The 13,874-nt window shown below is 41.1% G+C and overlaps 3 protein-coding genes across 4 annotated transcripts in view; 2 read left to right on the top strand and 1 right to left on the bottom strand.

The window, feature by feature from the left end:
• The first annotated feature begins 2,515 nt into the window (after nt 1–2,515).
• Nucleotides 2,516–4,450, top strand: LOC126408239 (histone H1-like). The gene has a single exon (XM_050073703.1). The coding sequence runs from the start codon at nt 2,566–2,568 to the stop codon at nt 3,190–3,192; it is 627 nt and encodes a 208-aa protein (XP_049929660.1). The 5' UTR covers nt 2,516–2,565; the 3' UTR covers nt 3,193–4,450.
• Nucleotides 3,639–5,782, bottom strand: LOC126408258 (histone H2B 1/2-like). The gene has a single exon (XM_050073722.1). The coding sequence runs from the start codon at nt 5,240–5,242 to the stop codon at nt 4,868–4,870; it is 375 nt and encodes a 124-aa protein (XP_049929679.1). The 5' UTR covers nt 5,243–5,782; the 3' UTR covers nt 3,639–4,867.
• Nucleotides 5,783–7,851: 2,069 nt separating this feature from the next.
• Nucleotides 7,852–13,874, top strand: part of LOC126408262 (histone H4) — a 583,921-nt gene continuing 577,898 nt past the window's right edge. Inside the window, exon 1 of one of the 2 annotated variants that reach the window (XM_050073727.1) lies at nt 7,852–8,299. In XM_050073727.1, coding sequence (XP_049929684.1) covers nt 7,993–8,299 — 307 coding nt within the window. In that variant the 5' untranslated portion in view covers nt 7,852–7,992. Of the gene's footprint in view, nt 8,354–13,874 lie in introns of those variants that run through there. The other variant, XM_050073726.1, reaches the window with a different exon arrangement.

The raw sequence follows: 13,874 nt of genomic DNA, 5'->3' as shown, positions 1-13,874 counted from the left end.
TATTTATCTGATTTCAATCATGTGGATGAGGCCTTTGAATTTGACGGCTGCTCTTTTTTATTTGAGTATATGTATTAACAGCGCACCAGGTGAGGGAGGGGGCAACAACCAACTGAGGTTTTTATTTTACTCTTTTACATAGCCTATTCATTACATCTTACTAGTGCTTCTTGTTATGACACAATCCCCTTTGCTGCTGTAACACTGCTCAATCAGAATCAGAGATACTTTATTGATCCCTGGGGGGAAATTGTTGGCGTTACAGGTGCTCCTTACATGAGTACAAAGATATATCGTATTGTATCGTTTTGAACTATAATATACTGATATTATACAGACTTGTTATTGTACTGTAATAGACTATAAGCTGAGATACAGCTACTGTACATAATGTGCCTCGTGGTACAAATATATGTGTATATAGGCCTAGCAGTGTAAAAAGAAATGTTGTGCCATGGTAGGGTTATTGCACAAGTTAAATTATTGCACTGAGACAGTGGGTGAAATAGTCTAAGGGTCACTCAGAGGGAGGAGTTGTACAGTTTGATGGCTACAGGCAGGAATGATTTCCTGTGGCATTCAGTGGTACATTTTGGTGGTATGAGTCTCCCACTGAAAGTACTCTTGTGCCTAACCAGCACAACAGCAGATGTTGAAGGACCTCAGTCGCCCAAGAAAATAGAGACAGCTCTGGCCCTTCCTGTAGAGAGTGTCAGTGTTCTTAGTCCAATCCAGTTAAAGTCAGTGTGTACCCCCAGGTACTTATAGTCCTCTACAGTAAGTACCTGGGGGTACACACTGACAATAACTGGACCAATTTCAAAATTTGTTGTCCACATCATTCTCTTTGACCAATTCATGCAAGGAAACTAGGGTCCAAGTTGAAAAATGCCAAAGTCATCCTTTAAAGTTTAAATCAAGACAGTGTTATCACAGTAAGATTTGCTTATCTGAGTCCCCTTCATGAAAATCCCCTCTGCTGTTATTGTGTCTGAGAGTAACATTATCATTCAGGAGTACAGCAGTGTAAGCCATTTGGTCACTAAGGATATCTCATTGCATTACCAGGTCATTTATTCAAATACATTTGAATTCTGTGATGAAGGATGAATTATGTTGATGTGAGAAAATGAGCTATATATGTGGAACATTACACTCGCTGTAGCAACCACAAATCTGTTTTTAAAGCACTTGCCACCAAAGTGTACAGTCGGTATCCAAGGTCCTATCCTGTTTCTGAGCACCACCACATAGAATATTTGCTCTTCATCTTGATTACCTCACTGTCATAAAGCTGTGATGTTACCAACAGGTTGTATCCTTTTGTACTGGATCATACACACTGACATATTGCACATGTAACATTGGGAAATAAAGTAGGCCTACTTTTTTTTCACCTCAGTATGATAAATAAAATGTACCATATTTAATCTTCTGTACCCAGTTTCAATACATCATCCAGGCCAGACTGCCACAATTTGAACCCATAACTTTGCCAGTTGCAACAATGTTTCTATCTGTTACAAAACGGGGAAAGGGGAAATGATGTAAACTACGCCTTTCCAGATCAGTGCCTCTTAAAATCCACTAAACATCAGTGTCCTATTTAAATTTTAGTTTAATTTATTGCATGACTTTGTGCTGCTGCCCCCAGTCGTGCAAACAACTATATAACCTAGGGTAGAGGTAGTGTGCATGAAACCTTTTAAAGAAGTCTAAATTCAAATTTCAGTCAGTCCTCACTTTCAAACTTGGCAGAATACACAGAATAACTGAACTATTAACTGTTGTGTGATACTTAATGAAGTTTTCTGATACTCAGGAATGATAGTCTATCAGTTAAACAGTAGGCCTATCTCTAAAACTTGAAGCCACTTACTGCGTTTCCCCAGATAGATAACAGATATTTGTCAGTGTTTGATCATTAAAAGTATAACTATTATCCATTTGTATTAAAGTAATCCTCAGCAGATGACATGTTGACAGTCACAGCAGCAGCTCTGATACAAGTCTGACTAAACTACACCATAAGCCTCGCCCATCATCAGTGTGTTTGCTGACAGCAGAATAACTTCAGTTTATTCCAAAGTCATCAACAGCAGATGGTTGTTTTTACACTGAGTCCCTGAACAAACATGTGGGCTGCTGGAAAACGGCTTTGGTGGAGCTGTGATGTATTTGAAGTCATTTTAGGAGAGAAATGAGTGTGAAAAGCCGCTGAGCAGTGCTGGCCACGGCGGTGAATAGGTGAGGTTTGGAGGCTCCACAGACAAAATGCAGAGAGCATCAGAGCTCTACATGACTTGAATATGAAGAGACACAAGTCCGCTATCGGCTCCCTTCACTGTCAGCCTTCAGCACTTGTCCCACATTTAGTTTTTCACCTTTTCTCAGTCAAGAGAAAACACAAGTGCTCCAGCTTTCACACTGCACAGAGGAGCCACGGGCTGGGTTGAGTCTCCACGGTTCTCATGCAGTCTTTAAGTACAGCCTTCTGTTCGGAGTTTTCAACAGTCCTGTCAGACACTCAGATTACACATACACGGAACAGAGATACAGCAGAAAATGGCAGAAGTAGCTCCAGCTCCGGCTGCCGCGCCGCCCAAAGTAGCCAAGAAGAAGGGAACCACACCGAGGAAGCCCGGTCCCAGCGTCAGCGAGCTCATCCTGAAAATTGTGGCCGCGTCTAAGGAGCGAAACGGTGTGTCTGCAGCCGCCCTCAAGAAGGCTCTGGCTGCCGGAGGCTACGATGTGGAGAAGAACAAGTCCCGCGTCAGGACCGCCATCAAGGCTCTGGTGGCTAAGGGCTCTCTGGTCCAGACCAAAGGGACCGGGGCCTCCGGCTCCTTCAAGATGAGCAAGAAGGCTGCCGAACCTAAGAAGGTCAAGAAGCCGGCCAAGAAAGCCGCTCCTAAAGTCAAGAAGCCCGCAGCGGCCACAAAGGCCAAGACAACAGCAGCTAAGAAGCCAGCAGCTCCTAAGAAGTCTCCCAAGAAGGCAAAGAAACCCACAGCGGGCAAGAAAGTAGCCAAGAGCCCCAAGAAGGGATCCAAAAAGACTATTGAGAAAGTTACCAAAAAGACCACTGCAGCCAAGAAAGCACCTGTAGCCAAGAAACCTGCAGCTAAGAAATCTCCTGCAAAGAAAGCTGCCAAGCCAAAAGCAAAGAAAGCAGCAGCCAAGAAGAAGTAAACTGTCAAAAGTTATTCCAACAAACAACAAAGGCTCTTTTAAGAGCCACCCACACCATCCTCAAAGAGCATGTCCTTTCTTCTTTATATTGAGTGCAGGTGTATTGACATCTTAAATATCTGGCGCAAGTGGAAAGAAAAGGGAAACACAGAATTGTTTATAACAGGCTATTATTTATTTGTAACTTAAAATAGGCTATAACTCACAATATAACTCACAAGAGAAGCAGCCATAGCCGGTGTTTCTCCTGACCATAGAGCTACCAAGTCATTAAAGTCGGATGTATATTACAGATTTTTTTTCTTTAACCATGTCATGTATGAATGGATTTTGTTGTAGTTGTATGATGCTGTAGAGTTGAATCACAACTGTCCTCACTTAAACAAATTTTGTGATGAATGTCATAGTAAATAAGCACAAGAATAGGCATATAATAAAATCAACAGTAAAGATTAGTGAACGTGATCACTCATTTTATTGAAAACAAAAAGTGATCAACCAGTCATAAAAGAAGAAAAAAGCAATCATAATCAGTGGTGTAATTGTTACTCATAGCTCCAAACAACATAACACAGTAAACATGATCTTAATTTATTGAAATAATCGTGATGATCCAGTGATGAATGTGCCAGGAAGAAATACGATTCTCCAATCTAACCTTAACTCTCAATATTAGAGATTAAACTGTAGTGAAAAAGCAAAAAATAATGAGAAAAGTTTCATGCTCAATGACATTTAAGTTAAGGCTGTTGTTTAAGTCTTTTGTTTATGGTTTTTGATCTATAGATGTGAATGTCAGGGTAACTAACCACTACGAAAGCTGAGCCGTAGTTTGCATCAGTGCTAAAGATTCTTCAGATATATAGTGTTGTAAAGATGTACAGCAGATGTCAGCAGGAGACACATAATTATTGAGATATTAGGCTATAAAACAGACTCAAAGTGCAAGTGCAACTCATTTGGAAAAAATATATATAATATAGTATGAAAATATTCAGTCAAAGCCAAAATGTCATGACATCCATGTCAAATTTGGTCCCCACATCAGATGTTACATCTCATTTATCAGGAACCAGATATCTTTAATGTCACAATTGAGAGCTGCTGTTCTTCTGGATGTTGATGCTGGTAAATTCTAACATATACAAGAGGAACACAGACTGTGTTCAGTGATTTAGGTGGGACATGACTGCATCTTCTTGATATTGTAGGCCTACAGACTAGTTTTCCTTCAAGACATGTGACCAAAAATAAATAATTTTAATATTCTGATTACAGATGAGAAACTGGAATGGTTGTATTTTGATGTCGATGGCAGGATGGGTTATTTAAGTAGATTCAAACTGCTATTACAGAGTGCACGTATTGAAACAGTGAGTGGTACTAACCAGAAGTGCAGTCTCTCACACACACACACACACACACTCTAACAGTATCCTGAAAAGCTGAAATCAGAATCAGAAATAACATGTTTTACTATTAGCAATGATTATAAAAACATGCTAAATATAAAATTATGTGGTATACAACATATTTGGTTAGAAATGTTGTTAACACTTAACCTACTGTAATTTTCATAACTGAAATTTTGAAGACAACAGGAAGAACTCTTTAGATAAAGTGGGTGGCTCTTAGAAGAGCCTTTGTGTCGATGGTTATTTCTCAGCAGGACTGTCTACTTGGAGCTGGTGTACTTGGTGACGGCCTTGGTGCCCTCAGACACGGCGTGCTTGGCCAGCTCACCGGGCAGCAGCAGGCGGACGGCGGTCTGGATCTCCCTGGAAGTGATGGTGGAGCGCTTGTTGTAGTGAGCCAGACGGGAGGCCTCACCGGCGATGCGCTCAAAGATGTCGCTCACAAACGAGTTCATGATGCCCATAGCCTTGGACGAAATGCCGGTGTCTGGATGGACCTGCTTCAACACCTTATACACGTAGATAGCGTAGCTCTCCTTCCTGGGTCTCCTCTTCTTCCTGCCGGTCTTGCTGACGCTCTTAGACACGGCTTTCTTTGAGCCCTTCTTGGGCGCTTTCACGGTGGTTTCAGGCATGACTCACGATCTGCGAGTACTTTCTCAATCGGATGTGTTCGTGGGAAGAAAGAACAGTTTATTTGTATCCACTCGATGCAAATATCACTGTGCTGTTGCTCGCACAGGATTGGCTTTCTTTTGAGCGGGACTGAGCATGCGCTAAACAAGTAACCGACCCCGTGATCAGATTTATTTACTGCAGGAACAAAGTGTGAGGTGATTTATTGACTGGCGACAGCAGAAAGTGAAGATAAACAACAAAGCTTCGCTGGTTAATAGTTTAGAGTTTATTTACAATATGAAAGTTGTTGGTATTGACCAGCGGTGACAACTATTTTCTTCAATGTCACACTCTGCTTTTTGATTAACCCTTTGAAACCTGAAGTGACATCACTTTTCTTGTGCTGCTCCCAGACACCTTTCGCAAATACTTAAACCTTTGAACTCTGAGAAAACTGGTGCGACTTCTTTCAAAAACATGGGAAAACGAGGCAATAAGCAACTTGGTAAAAAAAATGTCCCACAATTTGCTAAAAATGTGTAGCTTTAGAAGATTATTCAAAAAATAAAATAGGGGTAAGAATTATTATGTTTTTAAGCACTTTTTCCAGGTCATGTCCTTGACTGTTTATTTGTTTTTAATTTTTTTTTCTTATTTTTTTGTTTTACTAATTTTCATGTTTAGAATTTTCTTTTTTAACAAATTTTCATGTTTTTAATTTTTTAACTAATTTTCATGTTTTGAATTTTCTTTTTTTTTTTTTACTAAATTTCATGTATTGAATTTTCTTCCTTTTTTAAAATAATTTTCATGTTTTTAATTTTATTTTTTAACTAATTTTCATGTTTAGAATTTTCTCTTTTTTTTAAACAAATTTTCATGTTTTTAATTTTTATTTTATTTAATCTAAATTTCATGTTTTTAATTTTCTTCTTTTTTTAAACTAATTTTCATGTTTTGAATTTTGGCTTTCTACTAATTTCTTGCAAAGTTTTGGGGTCATTTCTTCTGTTGTTGCCTTACCAGGTTTTTGAAAGAAATCAAGTCAATTTGCTCAGGTTTCAAAGGGTTAATAAGTCGTCCGCCTACATTTTGCCAGCCCACCACAGCTTGCACTTTGTACATTGTTACTTCCTCTTTAGTGGGCTGTTGTTGGTCTGGACTTTACTGCTCCACGAGGCACCTCCTGATTTCGCCAAGTGGTTGTTGTCCTAAGAACAACATTTTGTACCATATTATTTTTTTAAATCATTTTTTTCTCTATCAATAATGTTTTGATTGTCTTTTATGTGTTGCATTTAATGCATAAAGTGTGCTGTAGAAATAAAGGTGGTATTATTATGATTATTATTATTATTATTATTGTAATTTAGAATTAAAACATCAGGTAAACTAGAAATGCAGGTTCCAGTTACATCAGATTTGACTTGCACCTCCAGACCAAAAGCATTTCACATATGGGCAGTTCCACATTATACGGTTCCCACTTCATTATTATTGCATAATGTACAAGTGGGTGTGGGACAGAACCAGAACTGTAAGTGAGCTGGAGTCATGTAAAATCTATCAATACATCTAAAATTAATTATTTGATAGTTATAATTTCCAGATGGGCAAATTCTAAGTAAATCAGTAAATCAAACTGATGCCAGTTCATTAAATCAGCATTCCAGGACGTAGCCACACCCTTTGACAAACACATAAATTCTTGGAACTTCTTAGATACAAAGCCCTCACGTTTGGGTTTAGTTATTATATAACAGAGAAGTAGATGTATAAAGAGCTTGAATAACTGATATAAACTGTAATTAAAGATAAATTACAGTTCAGAGAGACCTTTATTATTGATAATGAAAGAGTATAAACTTTTCTTGGATTAACGCTGTATGTTCTTTACAACACATTAACAAACTATTTACACACGTTTTATGATATTAGATTTTGCAGCTGCAAGTTAGTCTCACGGATGCTGAGGACTGTGCCAAGATAATGGACAGATGAAATCATAGAGTCATAGTGACATGTGGGTTTGTTCACTGACTGTGCAGCTTTACAAAGATTAATAAGTTGTTGTTGTCGGTGTGACCTGTGGATAAAGGTGCTCTTAGTCAGGATGCAGCCTCATGGCTGCTCCACCATGATTCAGCACACAGGACAGAGTCAGCATCTCTGCCAGTGTGTCAATTCAGCACCTCAGACAGCGACGGCTGCACAAGAGTCCTCTCACCTACACTTACCTGCTCTCACCTGGGACAGCTGAGACACAGCTGCAGCCAATCACAGAGCATCCTGCTGCACTACAGAAGGAGCTCACCTGCTTCCAGAGAACCTCCAACAAACAGCTACGTCAAAATATCAGTTTAACATACACTATATTACTGAGGTGAGTAAACACACCTGATTTCAGAAATGATGAAGAATAAAGTCTTCAGCCAGTAATCCTTAATAATGCTCATTACAGTTTGTTTANCACACACACACACACACACACACACACACACACACACACACACACACACACACACAGAGTACAAATGTTGTCTCTTTCGTTGACCTACAGAGCAACACGCCTGACTGGAGACACGCTGTTTCTGATCTGATGCCGTTGTTCAGTAGTTGGCGCTAAAGAGTTAATGATCAACTGTCATTAAAATCCAAAGAAGAAGAACAGGCCCGGCTCTGCTTTCAATTACGTCCTCAGACAGTATTTAAGTACGTGTGACTTCAGCAGTGAACGTTATTGTGCAGAAGAATCTGAGCAGTGAAAATGAGTGGTCGCGGCAAGGGAGGAAAAGGACTCGGTAAAGGAGGCGCTAAGCGTCACCGCAAAGTTCTCCGTGATAACATCCAGGGAATCACCAAACCCGCTATCCGCCGTCTGGCTCGCCGTGGTGGAGTGAAGCGTATCTCCGGTCTGATCTACGAGGAGACCCGCGGTGTGTTGAAGGTGTTCCTGGAGAATGTCATCCGTGATGCCGTCACCTACACCGAGCACGCCAAGAGGAAGACTGTGACCGCCATGGATGTGGTGTATGCTCTGAAGAGGCAGGGCCGCACTCTGTACGGCTTCGGAGGTTAAACACTTAATGTTTGTCACTGAAAATCAAAGGCCCTTTTAAGGGCCACCCACTTATCAATATGAAGAGCTTATCTTCCGTCTTGATTCTCAATGTTTTCCATTTCAAATGATACTGGTACAAGGCAGGCCACTCGTCTTCTATAGGGTTTCATATCTGGCGTGCCGGCACAACATTTAAATACCTTTTTTATTCTTTTCAATTTATTTTATTGCCCAATCCTCACCAACGCTTTGCACGTCATTATGTGTGAAGTGTATCTTTCACAGCCTTGAGGCAATAAAGCCTCGGTGTGTGCTTTTCCTCATAACCTTTTTAAATCTATGGTGTGCAGTCGGAGAGTTAAGGCCTTGCGGTACTTTTCTAGCTCACGGCGGGACTAACGACCACAAACCTCTATCCCTTCGGCTATTACTTTATTTTATGTATAATTTAGCCTATTTACGTAGCTAATACCCAGAATCTGGAGTTACGGTATGCATTTATCTCGCATTGCGTAATTTTAAGGTTATAGCAGGCGGGATAGGGGCGAAGCAGGGCATGTATCATATCTACCAGGGTCTCTCCAGTAGTCTACCACAAGCACAAACACACCTACTTCAAACTAAAATTAAACGTCCCATGCTCAACCACTGCGTAATGGCGCACAGTGGTAGGGCACAGAAAACCTGGAGTTCTTCGCAAAGTGAATGAACACTGGGAACAATAAAAGCCACTGCTGTGAGAAAACGGAGATGAGGAGGAGGGAGGAGCAGTGTGGGGAAAGAACAGCGCTCCATGCCCTGACAGAAGGGAGAGCAGGACACCTCAATGCAAATGCCTTCCATTGTCATTCTGCGAAGCCGTTGAAGATTAATTTCCTTTAGTGGAGTGCGCACAGATGCTCTCCAGGGGAATCATGCCGAAGGAGAGTGGTTTTCAGTGGTTTACCTGTACAGCACCTGTCACACTGGCTGTGTACAGATAGAGTAGAGTAAACCACTGAGATTGATCTCTACCAACAAATGCTGAGAACGGCGCTCTGCAGCTGTGTGAGCAACGTAGCAGGCTGCATTACGCACGGGCTTGCAACTGGACGCTGCCGGAGAGGCGGTGCGTAAAGACACCCACATCATAACGCCACCGTTTCAAGAGATGATGACTCGTGATGTTGAGGTAACCCACACACGAATAAGGATAGGAGACGCTGAGCGCAGACAGAGGCGTATGCGAGTCATCCACACGAGGTGTAATAACAGCACCCCTGGGCTAGTGATGGTGAAATCGAAGCTTCATGAAGCATTGAACCACTTTGACACACCTGCCTCAAGAATGACACATTGCTTCGAAGCATTTCATACAGTCAGAAGAGTGACATCTGCGGGCTGTGTGTCAAAACTGCATCTAAGTGGAAGACCTGGAAAAGCCTCAAGACTGCCTGTAAGGAGGCCTCGCTCCGGTAGTCACGTGATTGTGGGCGTGCTGAAGCAGGGATCGAAACACTGCCTCGGAACACTTGCGCTTCAAAAGATCGACACTGTGTCGAGCGTAACATCACTACCCTGGGCTCATGGCGACACATCTAGTTTGAAAAAAAGTGTGACGGGCCTCCTGAGTGTGACAGATAAAACGACTGCTTTACAGTTTGTCTCCAGTGTAAACACACACAAATTAAACTATACACACAATTCTGAAAACTTGAAGGCCATGTATCAACAACAGGACTCAAGACTACTAAACTCTAAGCTCGCATGGCATCATTTAGCACAACTAGGCTAGGTTGAAATGTGTACAGGTTCACTCACCTATTAGACAGTTTCTTGAGAAAATCTCGTTGATACTTTACTGGAAAAAAACAATATAACTAACCACCTGCCTGCAGCTGTGTTTATACCCTACACCTTAATGCAGGATGCTTCATTCAGCTGTGAAGGTGACTACAAAGTTACACTCCACAACGAAGTGGAAGGGTCCCATGTTCTCCACCTGCTCACTCACTAAAAGCCCAAAGATGGGTGAGGGCATGTCCATCCCCTTTTCAAAGGCATAGCAAATGGCAAATAGGCCTACTGTTTTTCTTTGAATACAGGCATATTTGTAAGCTAGCAATCTAAATTACTCACACAGGATGTTTTCTGCCTAACATATAGTTGGAGGGCCGACTCTCTCTATGGGCCCCCTCACCCTATAGGCCCCAGTGCAACTGCCCTGCCTGCACTGTCTTTATTTACGCCCCTCGCTCAGGCTCTGGCACGGTGAGCGCTGAAGTGCGCCTCCACTCTTCCCTTCACTGGTTGCCGTAAAGGGGTAATGAGGGTGACGGCAGTCAGACATGAGTTTCCCTCTAGGTGAAGTAACAGCCACTGACAAACACCGGACTATATTTCTTAGTGCCCTGGTGTTGTGGACTGAACCGTGGTGATAAGTAAACCTGTCCAGAAATTGCCTGAAGTGGGACAGAGTGGAAGAGTTTCCTGTTCAGGTAATGATGTGCAGGTAGACCACGGGGAGCCTTGATCCATCTATCAATAGCTCCTATACAGGCTGTTGGCAAAGTATTGGAAGGCATGGTCAGCTGGCCCACTGTGCCAGCGTGGGGAAGTGAACCACTTTGTCTGGGAGAGACAGGATTGTCAACACATTCAACACACAATGTCAAACACAGTCATCTTTGGTCTGTCTGTGTGTGCCGTCCTCATCCTCTGTTGCATCCTACTCTTCGTCACTATCATCCACCTGAATATGACCTGTTGAAAGTAACTGTCTGAGTTATGAAATTATACGATGCACCCCATTCCTTTCTCTTGTTGTAGGTGTATGTGTCCTGCAGGTTATGCCACTTTTTTTTTTACTGCTTTTTGGTCCAACAACTCTTTTGATGGAGGTTTTGGGGTGGTTGTAAACATGACTGACACAACTTCAGCTATGCTTTGATGGTATGATGAATTTAAGCATGCTCTGTGATCTGTGCTAAAAAACCATATCAGCATTTTCTTACAATATATGAGCACAATTCCATTAGCATATGCAGTCGTACCCTCCACCTGTGGATGTCTCTTTGATTCCTCTGTAATGTGAGTCACACAGCAGCAGCAGCAGCAGCAGCAACACCAAGCTCCGTATTTCTCATTGTGCTCTCTAAGTCTTATACTACCTAGCTGCCCTTTTATAGGCCACTAATTGAAGCGAGGCACATCGTATATCTACCATTTAGCTGGATAAATGGGCAATTTGCCATTTCTTGAGTGCAGTAGTGTTGGGCCCTTCACATCTGACAGCAATCTCTTGGAAAATCAATAATCTCGCGACATTACATCCACAGCCTGTATCAGCCATAACAACTTCAAAACACAATCAAGTCAACATTTTAAGTTGTTACTGGGTTATGTGCTGGTTCTTGAGCTATAGGCTTATAAATTCAAGTTGAGTTTATTGTCATATACAATAAGTTGTACAGTTGTACATTCAGATGCAATTAAATGCATCTGCATAAAAAGCTAAGGTGAGGCTATAAACAAACTACACCACAGCCGCATGACTTACGTTACTTTTGTTATTAATCACAAAGAATGAGACTAAGATACAAAATAGATGTTAAGGTTTAGTTCATGGCTAAAGTCAAACCTGCAATATAATCTGAGTTTCAAGATTGTGTAAAATAAGAAATAAAAACCTCCCAATCTTTTTCACATCCACATTTTTATTATTTTTTTCATATCCTGGTTGCACACACAGAAAATGAACTTTGATGTCAATGAATAGTGCATGAATAGCATCTGAATTAATAAAAGTTCAAATGTCGCAATGCAGTTGTTAAGAGATTGCGCAGCAGTAGCGCATCTCAACAACCTTCATCAAACACAGTCCAAAATAATTTGCTGGAGCAAAGCTTTCAGTCAATTGAATCCTTTTCTTTCCACTATATTGTATTGTTATTGCCTTTTTTTCCAGTGGACATGCTGAATAAATCGACTTATTTCTTCATACATAAAGTTATAGTATTCAAAATATAAAACGCCACATTCCAATGAATTTCACAAGTTTTAATTGAGTATAACTGCCCCATTTCCAGAAATGGGCTTCAAATGCACTGAGTCCACAAAAAATATTCTGAGGCAAAGAAGCGAGATGGGCAACAGAACATATGATACCAAGAACAGACAATACAAAGCGTTAACATGAGATTATCGTTACACTGAACTGAAGCCGTCCAATACAAATTACAACAATCCGGTAATGACAATCATTCATTCCTGCATTCAATGAAAGAATAAAAAGAAGAAAAAGGTGAAACTTAAAAGCCACACAGACCTCCGGATTTAAGTTTTCACTTGTTAATCTATCTTAAAAAATTTAGAAAAACAAGGAAGTGATATGTCCACCTGAGTTTGGGTGAGATTAACTACCCAGCACCCTACAGCTCCTCTCTCGGTCTCTAAGTGACAATGCACCTCACACTGACCGTCTATGGCGCTAGGCTGGGCTTACCAAAACTGGGTTAATGAGTAGAATCTCTTTTTCTTGTATTTGTGTATTGTATAGTGTACATTGTGCTGAACTCAGTTTCCCCAGAATCATTGAGCATGTAGCCTATTTGTGTTTTCCATCACAAAAGTCTTGATTCATTCGCAGTTGCTTCTACTGTTTGTTTTTTCATGTATTCTTTGACCCGTCTGCTTCCAATGGAACAAAGCTCAAGTAAGCTAGAATAGAATAGAAAGAACTTTATTTATCCCAAAGGAAAATCCAGCACATTCAGCTCTGAGATCTTTTGAGTAGTGACCAATTCATAGTGTCAAGGGAAACAAAGAGCAGTTTTCCTTCAGGTTTTAATGACTGTTCTTATTATTTATGAATTTTTTTCTCAGCAGAATTGCATTGCTAAAATTATGTATCCCACAGCAGCTGTGATAGGCCTTTACGGGTTGTGAACATTTGCACATTGTTCTGGGTGTAGTTAAAAACATGCACACACCACATAAAACAGAACAAAGTACAAAAACATTAAGATTTATGAAACAAAAACAACAACCTGAAAAACCCTTCTTGGTTTTGGGAAACCCAACCTAATCTGCGCTTCTTGCGTCGTTATGGATCCCACTGCTTTTCTTGGCAATTCCTGTTTTACTGTGCCGTGATTGACTGGTACTCATCACATCGATTAATCGTGGTCAAGTGGCAACCTCCAGCGCTGAGAAGTGAAGCCAACCTGAAGTGCCAAAAACTGCAGTTCCTTGAATGGCCACTTGAGGCTGACTGAAAAGCAAGTTAATCTCCACAGGCACCCATGTTAGAATGCCCAACTCTACAATTGAAATAAACATGTTTACAGCCTGGTTCAAAAAACAGTTTTAGTCTCTATAGCTAATTCCCAACTTCATGACAACTGCAGGGGGGGGGTGAATTGTTATATAACTCACCCGCATGAATTTTATAAAGGCTTAAAGTTATGCATAATTAAGGGCGTGGTCGCTTTGAGTGACAGGCTGTTTGGCAGGCGTCACCTTAGGCTCTCATTTAGATCCAGCTTCCTCCTCCCCTGCTCCACCCTCTCGTCCAAATATGGTCACCTCAGGTCACTTCGGCCTCCAAA

Source organism: Epinephelus moara, chromosome 20 (genome assembly GCF_006386435.1).
Source record: "Epinephelus moara isolate mb chromosome 20, YSFRI_EMoa_1.0, whole genome shotgun sequence".
Classification (NCBI taxonomy): Eukaryota; Metazoa; Chordata; class Actinopteri; order Perciformes; family Serranidae; genus Epinephelus; species Epinephelus moara.
This window is presented reverse-complemented; position numbering and strand designations above follow the sequence as displayed.

Bases quoted from the DNA above. Each gene is read 5' to 3' on its own strand.
- LOC126408239 (XM_050073703.1), top strand. From the start codon at position 2,566: ATGGCAGAAGTAGCTCCAGCTCCGGCTGCCGCGCCGCCCAAAGTAGCC.
- LOC126408258 (XM_050073722.1), bottom strand. From the start codon at position 5,242: ATGCCTGAAACCACCGTGAAAGCGCCCAAGAAGGGCTCAAAGAAAGCC.